We start from the raw sequence: 18,093 nt of genomic DNA on the forward strand, positions 1-18,093 counted from the left end.
CGCGACACGTGACGCATCCCGGAAGTCGCGCGGCGACGGCGGCGGGATGTTCACCGCGGGCGCGGAGAATCTGCTCCAGCAGGCAAGGTGCGGGGATGCTGTGGCCCGGCCTCCCTCCCGCATCTGTCCCTAGGGGCGCAGGGGTGGGCCTCAGGGCTGGACCCTGGCGCCGGCGACTTGCGGGAGCCCGACTGGACTCGCCCCGAGACGGCGGGACGCACCCCGGCCAGGCATGGGGTGCGGAGGTCGGGGGGAGCGCCCAGCTGGGTCCCAGAGGGCGTGACGCCTGCGCAGGGCTTTGGAGGATGAATGGAGGGAAGCGAGGTGGGACCCAGCTGACAGTCTGGCCAAAGGCCTGGTGACAACCCCACATCTGGGGGGAAGTAGGGTAGCCGGGAGTTGTTGTTTGCTTTAGAGTTAGAGCACAGAGTCACGAAGGCTGGAGAGCTTGTTGGCACTTAAACTGTGTGCTAAGTCACGGAGCTGGATACCACCCCGAGGGCTTGGGGGAGCCCTGGGAGGACTTTGGAAAGATCGCTCTCGCGCGGATGCACTGGCTAGGCTGAGACATTACCCACCACCTTCTGTTCCCCGACTCCCAGTGACTGACCAGTCATGGGAGAAAGCAGAGTGCAGGCCCCACAGTACACCAAGACTTGATACTGCTTGTTTTAAAGAAGAAAATGCCAGCCAGAACCACAAGCCATTGGTAAACTTAAAAACAAGCCAATCAATCTGGATTGAGAGCTAGACCAATTGGTGGGAAAAACTAGGATGGTTGAGTTGCCATAATTATAGTGAGCAAGGTCTTGAATGTAGATTAAGTTCTGAAGCCTGTGGACAGGACAGAAATCTCTGGTCAAAATAACCCTTGAGGCTGGGCACGGTGGCTCACTCCTGTAATCCCAGTACTTTGGGAGGCTGAGGCTAAGAGGATTGCTTGAGCCCAGGAGTTCGAGACCAGTCTGGCAAAATAGCAAGACCCAGTCTCTACAAAATAATAATAATAATAACCATTGAAAATGTCTTAGTAAAGTGCCTGGTAGGTGTGCAGCACTGTCTCCCAGTAAGCCCTTCAGTACCAGACAGATGTATGGTTTATTTGAAATTAGAGACTGTATTAAATGAAAAATACTGGCATTCACTCAACATGCAGCATGCTCACCACAAAGTGCTTGCTAAGAGACAAGTAAAATGAACCCACTGAAACTTTATTCCCCACTCACATTCTATTCAAGCTTGTGTAATGAAAGGCAAAAGAAATAGCACTCACTGCTTAAATTTCTGTTTTTCTGGCTGTCTTGGGTGGATGGGCATGTTGAGGATAGACTGGGTTTGAGCTTGCCTATGTAAAATGTATGAGTTATACAGGTCCTCTCTGTTTGGGTTTCTAGAAAGTTAACAACCTATTAGTTGGGGCTTACTGGTTTTCACAATATATTTTATTTAAGCAAGTGATTTCTGGTGGCATTTTAAAATAAACAGCTATGGCCTGGGTGTGGTGGCTCACACCTATAATCATAGTAGTTTGGGAGTCCAAGACAGGAGGATCACTTGAGGCCAGGAGTTTGAGACCAGCCTGGAAAACATAGTGAGACCCTGTCTCTATAAAAAATTAAAAATTACTCAGGAGCCTGAGGTGGGAAGATCACTTGAGGCCAGGAGTGATCACACCACTGCACTCCACCCGGGACAACACAGTGAGACCCTGTCTCTAATAAAATAAGATAAACAGCTACAGTTTGAGAGCTAGGACTTGGAGTGAACTTTAGTTTCTCTAAATACGTCAGAGATACGGAAAGCGAGGGTGGAAAAGGTTATCAAAAACAACATCTCTGTAAGCTGAAGGGTAGATGGCGAGAGCAGGATGCAGACACAGGTCGGGGACATGAAGGGAGTGCACAGCAAGGACGGGAGGGGTCCAGGGTGAAGAGGAAGTTGCTTCGAAGCTCTCTTGGGGAGGGAGTGGGGAGTGTTTGGGGTAGGGGTCCATGCAAAGGGGCAGAAGCAAGAGAATCAGGACTTGATGGCTGGAGAGGGAAGGAGCAGCCGGGGCCAGGGAAGCGACACTAGGCTCCGTAGGAGTTTGGATTTGAAAGCAGTGGGGAGCTATGGAAGGGAAGGGTTTGGCCTTTTAGAAAGAAGCCTGCAGTCGGGAGGATCTGCTGTAGGGGAGTCAGCTGGGATGAGGAGAGATTCTGGAAAGATTCCTGATTACAATTGCAAGACTATCGGGTAGCTTCGTCCTCAGTCTCTTTTGGTGATTGTGGTTTCAACATCATTACCGTAGTTAGTCCTAGATCGGTCCTCTGTGTCCCCCTCTCTCCTTTCCTCACCTGCGTGTACCTGCTCTGTTCTCTGTAGGTGACAGAACATGATTCTGGCCAGCTTAAGTCAGCAAATGGAAATGAGGGGCAGGGGCGGTGAGCAAGCCATTGGCATTTGTCTGACAGCTCAAGGAAGAGCAGGAAATGGGGGACCGCCCAGGACCTCAGCCCTAGACGTTCATCAAACCTTCTCAGCCCCGATGCCGGGACTCCCCGTCTCACTCTCACGATCCCAGATTCCAGCTTCAGCAGCTGATGGACAGATGGGTTTAGTGGGCAAAGTGGGGTCTTCGGCCATAGCTTGGGGGGTGGCAGGTGGCAGCCTCATGGGGGCCTCCTCAGAGAACCCCCAGCTCAGCAGCTCCTTCACAGTTTACCTTTTCTTGCCGTTTAGACTGGAATAGAAACCTAAAAACAGGTTTCCATTTTGAGACTTTGTTCAGTATCTTATCTGTGGCCAATGCTCAATAGAGAGATTTTTAAATTAAGCCAATGAAGTATTAGAGTAAGAAGTTATCTTACGACACATCAGAACATTTGCTCTTTGATATGTAAGGTTCAACTGTTGTTCCCAGGAGGGAAAGGCTCATTGGAGACGTGTTTTGAAAAGCAACCTTAGACTAAATTTCCCACTTTTGAATGAGGCTCCTAAAAGCAATCAGTTTTAGTTCTGCTCCAGGAATAGCTAACATGAATGCGCAGCGTCTCCTGCAGTGCGGTTTGCTGGAGCGTGTCACCGCAGTGGCGGGTTCCCTCGTCCCGCCTGGCCAGAGAGGAACCAGTCTGGGTCGTCGGCGAGTTGCCCTCAAGAGGCGTTGTGGGTGGCAGGATCACGGTGTCCCCACACACCCGGCTTTCTGTTCGCTAAAGTGGGATTTTTTTCCCCTCAGCCCAAGGGTCACGCTGTTGCGGTTGAGAGCAGCACGTGGGTCCCGATGTCCCCTTCTCTGTTTAGGGAGGTCCAGGCCGAGGAGCTGAGGAAGTTCTGCTCCCGGGTCAGCAAGCTGCTGCGGGAGGAAGACTTGGGGCCCGACGCCATCGACTGTCTGCGGAGGCTTTTCCTCATTGTCTCAGCCACCAAGTATAACCGGAGGTGAGTGTGGTCACTGAGTGGGCCCAGCTCCTAAAGTGGTGGCCTTAGGAGAACCTTGTCTGTGTCCGGTGGTTCTCGCAGATGCTCCCTGGGGGGTCGAGCCCTGTGTGCACTTAAACCAGCGCTGAAGGTCCTATAAAACGCTCTGTCCAGGCCAGAGGGAGCCGGGACAGCTTCTCTGGGGTGCTGGGTGCTCTTGCATGACATGTGACCGCCACTGGGGTCTCGCCTTCCAGGCTGGACAAGATGTGCGTGGACCTGCTACAGGCCACCCTCTGTCTGCCTGCATGCCCCGAGCCACTCCAGGTTCTCTGTGCCGCCATCCTGAGAGAGATGTCACCCTCCGACAGCGTGACCCTGTCCTGCGACCACACCCACAACACCCGGCAGCTGAGCCTGGTGGCTTCCGTCCTCTTGGCCCAGGTAACACGATCGTCGCTGTTCCAGTTGGCCGTGGGCCTCGGGAGCACCCCAGCTGGCCTGCGTCCCACGAGTGCGCTGACACTGCGTGGCCAGCTCGGCTTGGGTTCCCGTCCCATTCGACAGTTTTATCATTGTCTCAGGTGTGCCAGGACACCGGCACTCGGAATTACCTAGAACAAGCAGACTCCTGCCTGCTCCCGCACCCCGCCTCCTGTTTTTCCCGGGTCCTTGGGAGTAGCCATCCCAGGACTCTTGACCCCAGTGACATTCCTGGCCATGCAGCAGTGGCATCACCTAAGTTAATAGAGCAGCAGCCTTCAGAACCCCACAGTCCCTGTTCCAGATGTCCTCAGACCGAATGACTCATTGCTGCGGCAGGAGCTCAGCAGAGGCAGCGGGTTTTAGTTTATAGGAGACAGCCTGGGACCAGGAAGCCAGAGAGGAAGGTGGGCCTCCCGTAGCCATTCTAAAGCGCCAGCCACACCCCACCTGTCCCACTCGAGGGTACTTCCCAGAAGGGCTGGGGGCAGCCTTGCCATCTAGTGGCCGAAGCCCCTGGGTGCACGTGTATAAGGAACAGCACGATGGAGCCCACCCTCCGTCTCCTCGGCCCTATCATTGACAAATGACAAATCCCAGACATGATAAGATTGCTACCTATTTTGCAGCATTTCTCTTAAAAATAAGGACACGCCTTTCCTCCCTTGGCAGTGTGACTGTGCAGGAGACGGGTCGGGTTCCATGGTCCCCTGGCCTGGACCCAGCTGACTGCACCCAAGCAGGGTGGCCATCCCTCTGCCCTCGGGGTGTCCCCACCCCCACCCCCACCTCACGGGAGGGGCTCGGGCAGATCCAGGCTGACAGTCTCTGATGAGTTGACCACCTGGTGGCCACGGGGACCGCTGCCGACTCCCAAAATAGGGGAGAGAGCTGGTCTCAAGGGGCACTGGGGCAGGTCAGCTCTCAGCACCTGGCCCGTGTTTGCTCTGCAGGGTGACAGAAGAGAGGAGGTGAGAACCGTGGCCCAGCATGTCCTGAGAGCCCTGGAGAGCCGGCAGCCCGAGGGGCCCAGTCTCAGGCACCTCCTCCCTGTCATGTCGAAGGTCGTGGGCCTCAGCCCAGGTGCCCTCCAGGAGGGTACGTGGGCCCTTACGTGGGGTTCGTGGGCCAGGCAGGCGGGGGCCTGAGACGCCCGCACGGAAGAGGGCGTGGGGCCCCGTGGGAGCAGCTGCCTGCCGTCTGGGAAGGTTCTACAGGCATCAGGTGGGGCCGGGCGTCTGCAGGGTTTAGCCCTTTCCGGTCACGTGATGCCCACCCCCTCTGCAGACCAGACCACCCTGCTCAGCAAGAGGCTCACTGACTGGCTCCGCTACGCCAGCGTCCAGCAAGGGCTCCCGCACTCCGGCGGCTTCTTCTCCACGTCCAGAGCCCGGCAGGTGAGGACAGAGCTGCTCTCGGGCCTCAGGGGACTCAGTGTCCCAAAATCTCCCTCCCCCATGGAAGTCTTTGCCCACCATGGCCAGTCCTGCTTCTGCTCGGGGTCTTGGGCCAGCAGGGTCACAGCCCCCAGCCCGTGTGGCTCTGGCCCTGTGTGGTTGACACCAGGCCTTGCAGAGGGGGGTGTGGGAGGCCTGGGGTCGCTGTGGCATTCCCGCACCCACGGAGTGTGGGCCACTGCCAGGTGCAGAGGGGCATCAGGGTGGGGCCTCGCAGATCTCACGCTCACGTCCCCGGGCCGTGCTCTTAGCTCAGGCTCTCGCGAGGTTTCGCCTCTGCCCTCCTGAGTAGCCAGAGAGCTTTCTCCCGGCCCAGGGAGCCCTGCAGCCCTGCCCGTCCTTCCCCTGCAGCCAGGCCCCATCACCGAGGTGGACGGGGCGGTGGCCACAGACTTCTTCACGGTGCTGTCCACGGGCCACCACTTCACGGAGGACCAGTGGCTGAACGTGCAGGCCTTCTCCATGCTGCGGGCCTGGCTGCTGCACAGCGGCCCCGAGGGCCCGGGGGCCCCGGACGCAGGTGCGCCGAGTGCAGGAGGCAGGGCGGACGCGGGTGGGATGAGGGCGGGAGGCAGGTGTGCTGTGGGGCGGGCGAGCGGGGGATGCAGGCAGGAGGCAGGGGGGACGCGGGTGTGCCCCAGACGCCAGCGGGCAGGAGGCCGGCAGCAAAGGCCTGTGGGCTCGGGGCGGAGCTGAGCACACTCCCAGTGTCACGGGTGCCCTCGGCCAGCCCCAGGCGGCCCTCAGACGCCCTCACGGGTGAGCAGGGAGCAGCCAGAGTGATGGGATTGTTGGGTCAGCGTTGCTGCACTCCTGGTCTGCTGGCCACTTGCCGGGGGAAGAAACCTCAGTCACAGCGAGGGGCGACCAGAGAGCTGGAGGCAGCCCGGGCACCCCGAGGCGGTGACTCTCTACGTGTCGGGAGGCCAGCCGAGCGTGTCCTCCTCTCCTGTGTTTCCACTAGGGGCAGCGCACATGTCCCTGTTCGGGGAGCCACACACTGTTCCCCTGAGCATTTTCTCCTTCCACAGACGACAAGTCGGAGCTGGAGGGCTCCACCCTGTCGGTGATCTCTGCCACCTCCACCACCGGCCGCCTGCTGCCCCCCCGGGAGCGGCTGAGGGAGGTGGCCTTCGAGTACTGCCAGCGCCTCATCGAGCAGAGCACCCGCCGTAAGTCCCACCAGTTCCAGCCCCGCCCCGGGGCGCTGTCGGGGAAGTCGGGGGCAGCAGGTCTTCACTGAGCTGCCACTCGGGGGGCTGGGGACCCCAGGTAGTGAGTTTGGGGTGGGAGGCTTTTTGTTTCCAGGGTCAGGCCCAGGGTTTCAGCATTGGACAGAACCTGTGCCCTTAGGGCTACGCCCGGGGCCTGGACCCCGTCCCTCCTGGGCCCCATTGGCCTCAGCCCCCACCTCGCGTCCCCCCCGAGGCCGGCCCTCTCCCTGCCTGTCCTGCCCCTCCTCTCCCAGTCCTCGCCCGGAGCTTCCAGAACGCTGTTTCCAGGCTGCGGCAGAGCCGAGGTGACTTTCTCTCATCCTCCCAGGAGCCCTGAGGAAGGGGGACTCCGACCTGCAGAAAGCCGTATGTGGATGCGGGGGCTCCGGGCGTGGGGGGCGGCAGCGCTAGACCCCTCCAATTCAGCCTCGTGTCCCCGCAGTGCTTGGTGGAGGCCGTGCTGGTCCTGGACGTGCTGTGCCGGCAGGACCCGTCCTTCCTCTACCGCACCCTGTCCTGCCTGAAGGCCCTGCACGGGCGGCTGAGTGGGGACCCGGCCTGCGTGCGGGTGCTGCTGCCTCTGGCCCGGTTCTTCCTGACGCACGGTGAGCGCTGCCGCGGGCTGGCCGTGTTCTGCTGGGAGGGTGGCTCTACCCCCGGGGCTCTCCCTTCACATTCGGTTTAGATGTCAATTGTTTTATGACTACTGGCGCTAGGCAGGGGTGATCTTCACGTTTGTTTTTTTTTTTGTTTGTTTGTTTTTGAGACAGAGTGTCACTCTGTTGCCCGGGCTAGAGTGCCGTGGCGTCAGCCTAGCTCACAGCAACCTCAAACTCCTGGGCTCAAACAATCCTCCTGCCTCAGCCTCCCAAGTAGCTGGGACTACAGGCATGTGCCACCATGCCCGGCTAATTTTTTCTATATATTTTTAGTTGTCCAGCTAATTTCTTTCTAATTTTAGTAGAGACAGAGCCTTGCTCTTGCTCAGGCTGGTCTCGAACTCCTGACCTCGAGCGATCCTCCCACCTCAGCCTCCCAGAGTGCTAGGATTATAGGTGTGAGCCACCTCGCCCGGATTGATCCTTACGTTTTTAAACGGCAAAATGAAACATCAACTTTACGTCAGTTTCAAAACTGTCTTTGCTGTGACACTGGCTTATGAAACCCAAAGGTCGAGGAACTACCATCTTTCAAAGAATGTTCCATGGCTTGTATTACTCAAAGGAGCTGCCTGTGGCCCCTGGGAGACGTGCGGTGTGTGACTTAAGCAGTGTCCCCATGTAAGGTGTCTCGGAGCCCTATGGTGTCCTGGAGACTTGGCCAAAGACTCTGAGGGGCCCTATGCAGCAGAGAAGTGTTTCCAGGACAAGTTCAAGGTGCTCATGTCGGGGCAGTGCGTGCTGACGGACTGTGGCTCCTGGCAGGGGAGGCAGCCGCGGTGGACTCGGAAGCCGTGTACCAGCACCTGTTCACCAGGGTCCCCGCCGAGCTCTTCCACAGCCCCATGCTGGCCTTCGAGTTCGTCCAGTTCTGCAGGGACAACCTTCACCTGTTTGGCGGGAACCTCAGCATCCTCACGCTGAGCTTCCCCAACCTCTTTAAGGCACGTTTGGGTGTCCCTGGGTGCAGGGTCAGGCCTGCTCCTGCCGCCAACGGCACCTCCAGGCGAGCCTGGCCGTGGGTGTGGAGCAGGTGGGTCCCAGGCCTGGAATGCGGGTGCAGGGCGAGGTGGGAGGCCTGGGGTGTCTATGCATCGTCACGTGTCAACAGTGTCACCATCAGAGAAAACTGCACGTGGCTCCTTTGGGGATGGGGTAGTTAGCTGGGACTTTGTGAGTTTGTTCTCACAAAACTTGTGCAGGCTTATGGTCTAGGACTCGTCGCTGGGGCCTTGCCTGGTGCGGGCGGCCCTTTGGTGCCGTTGGGTTTTGGCGCATCTTTTGCAACCGGCAGCTCCCGGTGTGGCCTTGTAAACCCAGCTGGGAACTTAATTCTTCTCCCAGAGAATAATAGATGGGAAATGATTGATTTAATTGTACAAAGTGGATGCAAAAGTAAAAAGTAGGTAAGTTGTGAAAGAACTAAAGTATTTTCAGTCTCCTCGACCACGGTGAACTGGGAGAAGGTGAGGGAGGGCCAGGCCCCAAGCCCCTCCTGCGGATGGCACACTTGTGGCAGCTATGGGTCCCGGCCACACGGGCCCCCCCTGGTGCCGGCCCCGCCTGAGCCCTGTGCTTGTCCTGCAGTTCCTGGCCTGGAACAGCCCGGCGCTCACCGCCGAGTTTGTGGCGCTCCTCCCGGCTCTGGTGGACGCCAGCACGGCCGTGGAGATGCTGCATGCGCTGCTCGACCTGCCCTGCCTGACCGCGGCCCTGGACCTGCAGCTCAGGTGGGTCCCCGCGTGTCCCCTCTGGCAGCCCCACCTGTGCCATCCAGCTAGCCGTTCTGCCTGGCCCCTCCCTTAGTGCTCCTGACCCCTGCACTGGCGACTGTGTCCTGCAAAGCCACCTCCAAGGCAGGGCGGGTCCTGCCCTTCACCACCTGCTTCAGACAGCCCTTGAGCCCTGGAGCTCTGTGGCCTGTCCCTACACTCAGTGGCAGAGCCACCTGTGGGCCCGTGCCATGTCCCCTCTCCATCACCCCAGGCACAGCTGGATGAGGGTGCTGTATGTTACGGTGACACTGGCTCATGTCTCTCCCTGACAAACGGGTGCCCTCGAGGGCAGGGGCTGAATCAGAACTTGGGGGGGCCTGTGCCAGGAGCCCGCACCCCACCTGGCCTCAGGTGTGTGCACTCACAGGTCGTGGCCAGCTGCATCCGAGAGGCCGCTCTGGGACACCTCCCTCAGGAACCCCAGCTGCCTGGAGGCCTTCCGGGACCCACAGTTCCAGGGTCTCGTCCAGCACCTGCTGCGCCCCAAGGCCAGCGGCACCACACAGAGGTAGGGGCCTGGGGCTGGGAACCGCCAGCAGCTCAGCGAGCCCTGACTGTGCCACTGTCCCAGGTGTGCTGGCAGCTTGGAGTCTCCCTGAGCCCCACGGGGGCAGGTGGTCCTGGGGAGTGAGGAGTTGGTGGGCACAGGCTTAGGGACATGACGAGGACAGTGATGGGGAGGCCACCTCTGACCAGCCCCGGTATCTGCAAGGCCCCAGCCTGAGGTCACACAGGTTCATGGGTTCGGAGCGTGTCTGTGGTTGCCGGGTGGCGGGTGGGCGCTCAGTGGGCCGCGCTGCGTGTCCCCAGGTTGGCACCACTCCACCAGCTGCTGCAGCCCATGGCCAGCTGTGCCCGGGTGGCCCAGTGCGCTGAGGCCGTGCCCACCCTGCTCCACGCGTTCTTCTCAGCAGTGACCCAGGTGAGCCTGCTGCCCAGTTCCCATGGGCCTCACACAACTGGGGACAGAGGGGTGGGCCCAGGGCAAGGACCAGGGTGTCGCCCTTAACCTCTGCAGACGGCTCATCGTGTCACAGCCCCTGTCCACAGCCGCTCTGAGGGTCAGGGAGACTCACAGGGAAAGCGACAGGCTCTGTCTCCCATCCCCAGGATGGGCCGGTGGCACCGCTGGGGCCAGAGCAGTTTGTTCCCTGGTGCCCCTGCCCCCTCCGAGGCCAAAATAAAGGTTCCCATAGGCCGGTGGGTCCCACCTGAGCCCCACCTGGGGAGCTCTACAAACCCACGCTCAGCCACAGGCAGAGCCCTGAGGTGACCCCCAGGGGGCCTTTGGAGCCACAGGGTGGGCGTGGGCCCACCCTGAGTGGTGGTCCTTCCTCGGCCTACCCTCTTCCAGTGCTCTGGTGTTTCCAGCTGGGGCTCCATGTCCCTGAGCGTGGGGGTGAGGAGTTTCTGGCCCCTCCGCAGCCCCCGAGGGAGCAGGAAACGGTGCGCAGTGCAGGTGGGGCTGAGCGGCACCCTCTTGCCCCCCCCAGGTCGCCAGTGGGGCCCTGACCAACCAGCTGGTGCTGCTGCTTCTGGAGAGGAGCGACTCCCTTTACCGAGTCCCGCAGTTCGAGGCCCGAGTGCACAGGTGGGCCCCTCCCGCACGCCCCCACAGTAGCCCCTGGACAGGTATCGCTGTGCCATTGGTGGGTCACTTCTTGGGTTTTTCAACCCCCCTTTGGTGGCTGCAGCTCCACCCTCCAGGCTGGGCCCACAGCAGCCTTGGTCCGCTGCCAGCCCCGGACCCTTCCCTCCTCCGAGCCTGTCGGCTTCTGAGCTGGCTCAGGTCCCCCTTGCAGGCCCTACCTCCGGGGCCTGGTGTGTGCAGGCTTGTCCTCTCCACTGCACCCGAGGACCATGCTGGTCCCAGCCTGCCGCGCCATGAGACGAAACTGCCTGGGCGGGGGGTGACAGTGTAGCCTTCACCCGGCTGCTCAGATGCCTCCCTGTTCGCCTCGGGCTCCTGGCATGGGGGGCTCGGGCCGCATGGAGCCCAGCAGCAGCGTGGTGCTCTGGGCAGGGTGCTGAGCACCCAGTTCCTGGCCCTGTGCAAGCTGAAGCCCTCCCTGGTGGTGGAGCTGGCGAGAGACCTGCTGGAGTTCCTGGGCAGCGTGAGCGGTGTCCACGGCAGAGCGAGCATGGTCACCAGCGTGGTAAGGCAGACGCTGGCCTCTCCCACCCCCCGACAGAGGAGGGCCTGGGTGGGGCTGAGCCTCTGTCCCTGGGCCTAGGTGTGGGCCATTGGCGAATACCTGTCAGTGACCTATGACCGGAGGTGCACCGTGGAGCAGATCAACAAGTTCTTCGAAGCCTTGGAGGCCCTGCTGTTCGAGCTCACCCAGTCCCGCCCCTCCGCTGCCCTGCCAAAGTGTCCACCGCAGGTGGTCACCGTGCTTATGACCACACTGACCAAGCTGGCCTCCCGGAGCCAAGACCTGATCCCCAGGTGCCTGGGCAGGGAGTGGGGGGAGAGACCTGCTGGCCTCTGAGGTCTTGCCTGGGCCCTGCCAGCTGGGCTCACCAGGGTTGGGGGGGCTGGCCCCTTCCCCACAGACCCCTTTCCACTGAGCAGAGCGTCTGCAGCTGACTGACTGGGCCCCCGTCATCCCCAGGGTGTCTCTGTTGCTGTCAAAGATGAGGACGCTGGCCCAGAGCCCTGCTGCCGGCTCCCCGCACGGTGAGGAGGGCACGGAGGCTGTCCACACCCGGGCCACGGAGCTGCTGAACCTGCTGAAGATGCCCAGCGTGGCCCAGTTCGTGCTCACGCCGAGCCCGGAGGTGTGCAGCCCCCGCTATCACCACGACATCAACACTGCTCTTCCCCTGGCCCTGCGCACGGTCAGCCGGCTGGTGGAGAAGGAGGCCGGCCTCCTGCCCGGGTGAAGGGACAGTGACCGGGTAGATGCGAGCTGCAGACAGAGCCTGGTATTGGGGCCACATTGCCAGCTCTAGTGATGAGAGGAGCCCCAGTCCTCCTGGAGGGGGGCCAGGTGTCCTCAGACGCGTCCTTTTTTCACCTTCTGGGGGTTTCCAAGCCTTTTGTTTGGGGACTATGCTGAGCAGTGTGACTGAAAGATCAAACTCCACCCTGGGCTGCAGCCCTGGTCCTTTGGGCTAGGCAGAGCCACTTGGTCTGTTTCCTGGGGAGGCCATGGCTCGGGAGCCACCACCGTCCCTTGGAGCTGCCCACCTGCCGGCCCAGGCTCCGGCTCCAGCACTGTACTCTGAGAACATGAGAGAGTTTATTGAATCTAAACATCTCCATTAAAGTCTTTAAACATAAAAGCTCTGTAACAAACATCGCAACTCAGTGTCGCCTGTCATATAAATAAAATATACACTAAGATATACATTATCAACAGGACGTGTCCTGAAGGTGATACCACCACATGGGAACTCAACTCAGCCAATTAAAGAACACAAGACAAATGGCTTGAGGATGCTGGCGTCACCTGGCAGAACCGGGTGGCCCGTGCGGGGGAGGGGGGGGGGCCCTCCCTAGGGCAGGGGCGTGCGGAAGCGGAGCTTCTTGGCTGTTTCCACGTCAGACTTGGCAACCAGGAACCGCATCTTCTTCCCGCCGTGTCGGATCAGATCCACAGCCCTGCAAGCCGGGCAGGAGGTGAGGCCAGTGCTGGAGGACCCGAGGCAGGTTCCCGCAGAGCACGCTGAGCACCCAGCGCCTGTCCAGCCCTGATCCACCCTGCAAACCTGAACCCTCCCTGGGCTGCTGCCTGTGTGCGGGACTCAGCGGGGCTGGCAGTGAGCCTGGCCCAGGCCAGGGTGTGCAGGGGGAGGGTACCTCAGGTAGCTGATGCCCGTCAGGCGGCTGCCGTTGACCTCCAGGATGCGGTCTCCCAGGGACAGCCGCCCATCAGCCGCGGCGGGGCTGCCCGGAAGCAGCGTCTGGATGTAGAGCCCTGGGGTGCCCAGGGGCGTGTGCTGCAGAGAAGCAGAGGCCTCAGGGCTCCGCAGGCCACCGACACTCCGAGGGCCCCAGCAAGGTACCCCGCAACCACCTCCTCCCTCAGCGCCTGCGGGCACAATGCCTAGAGTCGGGCCATGACACCACCGCTGTTCCCAAAGGCCCAGGACAGACCCTGAAAGCCTTAGGACGGAGGCTAGGGGCAGCAGGCCCGAAGGATGTAGCCATTGGACAGGCCAAGCCCTCGGTCCCAGCTGCAGTGGGCCACCCCCTTTTCCTCCCCACTGGCTCTGCCCATGGCCACACAGGCCCTGCCAGTCTTCTGTGACACTCACCATGCCATCAATCAGGCCCATCCCCAGCCCCGAGGGGCCTCGCTCCAGCTCCACCATGAAGACGTAGCAGAAGTCCTCAGTGCTGGAGCTGCGGCTGGAGGGTGCCGGAGGGGACTCGTCCATGAGGGCTGCAGAGTCTCCTGGGAGGACAGGGGAAGGTGGGCGGGGATGAGGCCGGCGGGGCTGGAGACTGGCACCTGCGCCGGAAGGTAAGATGGGACGTCCCAGCTCAACTGCCTCAGGAGGCGACGGGAAGGGCCCCTGTAGCTCAGGAAGGCGCCGTTTGGGCAGAATGTGAACAGCAAGCCCAGCAATTAGGGCCAGGGTCTGCCTGTGGGCCACACCCCACGTGGCTGGAAGGGGCACCTTAGTCCCCACCCCACAGCTGGCCAGCGGCCTCCCAACCCCAGGCCTGTGTGGTTCCAGCGCAGCCTCTGGGTGGTCTCTGCTGCCTTCCTCCTCCTGCTCCCTCCACACCCCGGATGGTGAACCACATCCAGCCCAGCTGAGGCCCCCCCCACTGACTAGGCCCTGCCCCAGAGCCCAGCCAGGCCCAGTGCCTTCTCTCCCAGGCAGTGCCCGGGGCCGGGGCCGGGGCTGCAGCTGCCTCCTGACAGTCCTCTGAGCTTCGTCCCACATACCTGAGCAGGCAGCCGCCTCAGGCCCAGCTCTGCCTGGGGACCCCAACCCTGCAGGACACCGCTGGAACAGGGGCTGCTTCGCTCTTCAGGCCCTGCCAGCCCGGCCCAGCTGCACATATGCCAGGCACACGGGCCCCCACGGGCCCTGCCCCAGAGGGCTCCATCCTACCCGCTCCCAGAAGGCCTCCCTGACTGCCCCCAGCGCAGCTCTGCACACTGAACTGCACCATGGTGATCGGTCTCACAGAATGACCCCTCCCTAAGTTTGTTCCTTCAGACTTCAGCAGTCAGGCCTGACAGCCAGACTTAACTAACTTCCCACAGCACTCACCAGCCCTCGCCACCAGCCAACTCGACTCAGATCACCCGGTGACCCCGTGTCCTCAAACCCCACCAGCCTGCCTGCCTTCCACGGCCCTGCCCTAGACGGACTGGAACCAAGTCTCCTGACAGACGTCTCGTGTTAACACCCCTTTCTCCCTTGGCCATCGTCGTCGTCATCTCAATGATTGGCTGTGTGTGGACTGACGGGACCTAGGCTGGCCCCTCTGTGGGTTTGGAGACACCATCCCAGCCACCTGTCCTCACCCTGTGCAGAAGTGATTCCCAGTGGCTTTCTAAGACTCAGTCCCAGGTCACAGTGACCATTTGCTTGAGATGGTCGTCAGCCCTAAACGGTGGAGCTGCGGCGGGGCCCTGCTGTGGGCCTGCCCAGGGGCTGAGCCGCCTGCGCCCTGCCCATGTGACCCAGGCAAGGGCAGGGGCCCAGCGTGCAGGCCTGAGCCTGGGAGCCTCACCTTCTGGAGCCGCAGCCCGGGGGCCGCTCGGTCCGTTCCTCTGCCCTTCCGGGAGGGCTTTTCCGCAGGTGCCGCCGGGCTCTGGCCAGTCAGGGTCCCCGGGCTCGAGGCCAAGTGGGGTGCTGGGAGGGGTGAGCAGGCAGGACGAGTCTGTGTGCAGGGGGCCAGCCTGGGAGCCCCCTCGGCCCCCGCAGCCAGGCTGCCTTCCAGTGGGGGCTGGTGCCCAGGGAGCCCCTGCCAAAGGACGAGTGCGCGACAGAGTGGCTTCTCGGGCTCCCTTGCTCAGGTCCCCAGAAGCCAAGGGGCAGCTCTGGGCGTCCGGCAGTGCCTCTGGGACGCTGTGGTTCACACCCTGCGGGAGGGAGAGCAAGAACTCAGGCCAGGAGGGGCAGCTGGGCGGGATGGACCCTCGGGTGAGGGAGGGCCATGCGGCTGAAGGGGTCAGCCTTCAGGTCACCAGGCTGCCTGGGGCACGAGGGTCAGAAAAGGACTCCTGCAGCCTGTGCCACCTGAAGAGGTTCAAGAACAAGGGTCTTCCCCACCATCGGCACAGCCTGAGGCGGGCGAGGACTCCAGGGCTCCCGGAGCTCGGACTGCGCCCCAGCTGTGCCTACCTCCACCTCGACTGTCAGGTGGGCGCTGCTGCAAGCTGCTCCCCGGAGCCCGGCCCAGGACCCTCCCACCCCCCAGGTACCTCGGGGCCCTCTGGCGGGGCAGGCCCGCTGCCAGGGCTGCCTTTGCTCCGCAGGCTCCACAGGAAGTGGCGGATGTAGAGCAGGTGCTGGTAGATGCTGTCATCTGGGCAGTCTGCTTCCAAATCCACCTGGAAGCCCTCGCTCGGCAAAATGATGGGCGGGGGGTTTTCATAGGACTCCAGGATGTCCTCTGCGGGGATGAGGTCACTGTGACTGGAGAAGCTGCCCTCCCCTCACCAGGCTTGCAGGGCCACCCCACCCAACACTGGGAACAAGGCACAAACAGGCCAAGCTCTGGGTCCCCTGACCCAAGGACACAAGAGCGTGGCATCCTGGCCAGGTTGACTGGGCCCAACCTCTCACCCCTTCTGAATGCCCCTAGACCACCGGCGTGCCATCCAAGCATCTCAGGACTAAGGACAAGGCCCTTGCAGTCTGGACTCTCTGGCGGCATCGCTCAACTCTCAGTCCCGCTGAGCCACTTTGCACTGGACCTGTCCCTGCCACACTCGGCTCTCAGGGTGGCCCCAGGTAAGGAGCTCACATGGCTCTGCTGAGTGTGACGCGAGCTCCTCCCCGGGGCTCCTAGGGCCCGTGCTGACTCCGTCCCTGCATGTGCCACCCGGGACGCTAACAGTCTGTGTGCAGGCTGGTCTCTGCCGACTAGAATGGGAGCTGTGTTACCACGGGGTCCTCAGCTCCCGGCACAGAGCCCCGGAAATGAATCATTGGGGGGCGGGGTGAGACCGGGAGTCCCGTTCAGAGATGTTTTCTAGTCCAGGCCCAGCCGCTGCTGACCGGGGATGGCGAGACGGCATCAGAGCCTAGTTAGCAACGTCGTCCTCTGTCCCTCACTTTCTGGCTTAGTTTACATGTTATAATATACATGATGCTAATGAAGGAAGATGTGTAATTTATAAATAAAAACGCACACCTGTTGGTATGTGCATTTCCACATATGTACACAGGCCCCCACGGACAGACACATGCATGAGCATGCACACACTGCACGTGTGCATGGGACATTTCCCCGCACGCTGTCCCCCCCCATCCTGGTCGGCTGCGCAGCAGGTGAGGCCCCACCCTGAGGCTCCCTGAGGGGAAGGGGGACCCAAATTTAATCTGAGCCTGGACTTTGGAACTTGGGCACAAACTCACCTCCAGGACCCTCAACAAAGGAGGTCCCCAGGTGGGGGACAGATGGGCGGACGGAAGCAGCCACCTGGGGATGGATACCTCAGTGCGCCCTCAGTCCCCAGCTCCTGCCCCTGAGGCGGGGACTTACCTGACTTGAAGGCGGCGGGGCTGTCCCGGGTCCCAGGCTCCCAGGCACTGGTGGGGCCCATGGCCGAGGCCAGCTGGTACTGAGTTAGCAGCCGGTGCAGCTGTGCCGGGCTCAGGGCGGGGAAGGCAGCCCGCAGGGCTACCCAGCTCATCTGCACGACAAGGAGCAGCTCATGGTCAAAGGCCCCCAGATGCCCACGAGGCCCCTTGGTGTAGACCCTGGCACAGACCTGCTCCTAGGGAGGGTCTGTCCCATGGTGAGCTGGGGACAGCCAGCATACGGCAGGGATCCGGGCCCAGCACGCCTGGCATTCCCTCCCCCAGGGGCAGTGGGGCCCAGCAGGGACAGTGCAGTGAGCTCAGTGTCACAGCAGGTCACCCCCGGCTGCCTCAAGGGGCGGCCACTGCTGGGAAAGGCGAGCGGGCACACACGGAACCCCTGGTGCAGTGAACACGCCCTCCCCACACGGCCACGGTGCAGTGGGCAAGAGTGGCCCTGGATCTCCGCCTCGGACAGTACGACAGACATCGAATAGGCTAAAGATGCGGCTGACAGGCGGAAACTTTAATCACAGAGGTGACAGGAAACTTCAGGACAGATTCATTCAATGAAATTCGAACCATTTCTGCAGTCACCTGGGACCTTTGCCACCATCCCTCGGGGACCCCCTCCCCATCTCTGGGGGGGGTCCCCACTTTCTGGAGCCCATTTCTATAGAACACATCCTCTAGTAGCTTCCAGAAAAAGGTGCATCACGGGAAAACTGCCGGCCCTGCTCGGTGCAAGGTGTCTTCATTCTGCTTTCACACGCACTGGCCCGCGGCTGGCGCAGAACTGCGGACTGAAGTTGTGACTGTGGGACTCTGGACTCAGCTCCTGTCTCCTGGACGCAGCGGCTGAGCTGCGGGACGTGCCTAGATCTGCTCCTCTCTGGAACCAGCAGGTGCTCTGTGCCTGTGGTTCGTTCTGACATCCCGGGTGCCGGGTTTGGTGCAGGTACCTGCGGCGCGGGCACCGCCTGGAGGGGCCCCCTTCCTCCTGGCCGCCGTCTCCTCTGTTCTGTCTGGGCTCGAGCCTCCTGCCGCTCCTTTCTCCCCGTTCCTCCGTGGAGCGGATCCCAGCCGCTCCCTCTCTGCTTTCCAGATCACGGCCCTGCCTTTGTCTTCCGGCCCTGCTCAGAGCTTTTCCTTTCTGCTTTCATAGTTTTAATTTCCAAAAATTCTTTTTCTTCCTGTGTGTGCGGAATCTTATTATTTTATAGATACTATTATCTTATTTTTATGAGAATATGAATGATTTTTCACCTTTCTTCTCCCTGAGTAGGCTGTTTCAGGGGTCATCAAACTGTGGCCTGAGCCCTATTTTTGCTATTTTTATAGGGCCCTCAAGCTAGAAACGGTTTTTACATTTTTAAAGCGTTTTTTA

General features: G+C 61.1%; 2 protein-coding genes across 4 annotated transcripts in view; one reads left to right on the forward strand and one right to left on the reverse strand.

Moving 5' to 3' along the window:
* AP5Z1 (adaptor related protein complex 5 subunit zeta 1) lies at positions 1–12,345 on the forward strand. 2 transcript variants are annotated; one of them, XM_045541242.1, is made up of 17 exons: positions 1–87; positions 3,283–3,420; positions 3,657–3,843; positions 4,836–4,980; positions 5,170–5,279; positions 5,691–5,859; positions 6,371–6,511; positions 6,882–6,919; positions 6,996–7,158; positions 7,978–8,156; positions 8,800–8,942; positions 9,355–9,495; positions 9,798–9,909; positions 10,481–10,578; positions 11,011–11,143; positions 11,222–11,436; positions 11,603–12,345. In XM_045541242.1, the coding sequence occupies exons 1-17, from the start codon at positions 47–49 to the stop codon at positions 11,871–11,873; spliced, it is 2,424 nt and encodes an 807-aa protein (XP_045397198.1). In that variant the 5' UTR covers positions 1–46; the 3' UTR covers positions 11,874–12,345. The 2 variants fall into 2 exon arrangements, with proteins under 2 accessions (XP_045397198.1, XP_045397199.1); XM_045541243.1 differs by lacking the exon at positions 11,603–12,345 and having other exon boundaries at positions 10,929–11,143; positions 11,222–11,385.
* RADIL (Rap associating with DIL domain) overlaps positions 12,211–18,093 on the reverse strand; it is a 68,503-nt gene continuing 62,620 nt past the window's right edge. For both annotated transcript variants that reach the window (XM_045541240.1, XM_045541239.1), the window contains exons 10-15: positions 16,669–16,819; positions 15,383–15,573; positions 14,689–15,040; positions 13,251–13,390; positions 12,793–12,932; positions 12,211–12,594 (exon numbers count right to left, since the gene is read on the reverse strand). In XM_045541240.1, the coding sequence (XP_045397196.1) occupies positions 12,489–12,594; positions 12,793–12,932; positions 13,251–13,390; positions 14,689–15,040; positions 15,383–15,573; positions 16,669–16,819 (1,080 nt within the window). In that variant the 3' untranslated portion in view covers positions 12,211–12,488. The remainder of the gene's footprint in view (positions 12,595–12,792; positions 12,933–13,250; positions 13,391–14,688; positions 15,041–15,382; positions 15,574–16,668; positions 16,820–18,093) is intronic.

The sequence above is a fragment of the Lemur catta genome, chromosome 2, assembly GCF_020740605.2.
Source record: "Lemur catta isolate mLemCat1 chromosome 2, mLemCat1.pri, whole genome shotgun sequence".
NCBI classification, from domain to species: Eukaryota; Metazoa; Chordata; class Mammalia; order Primates; family Lemuridae; genus Lemur; species Lemur catta.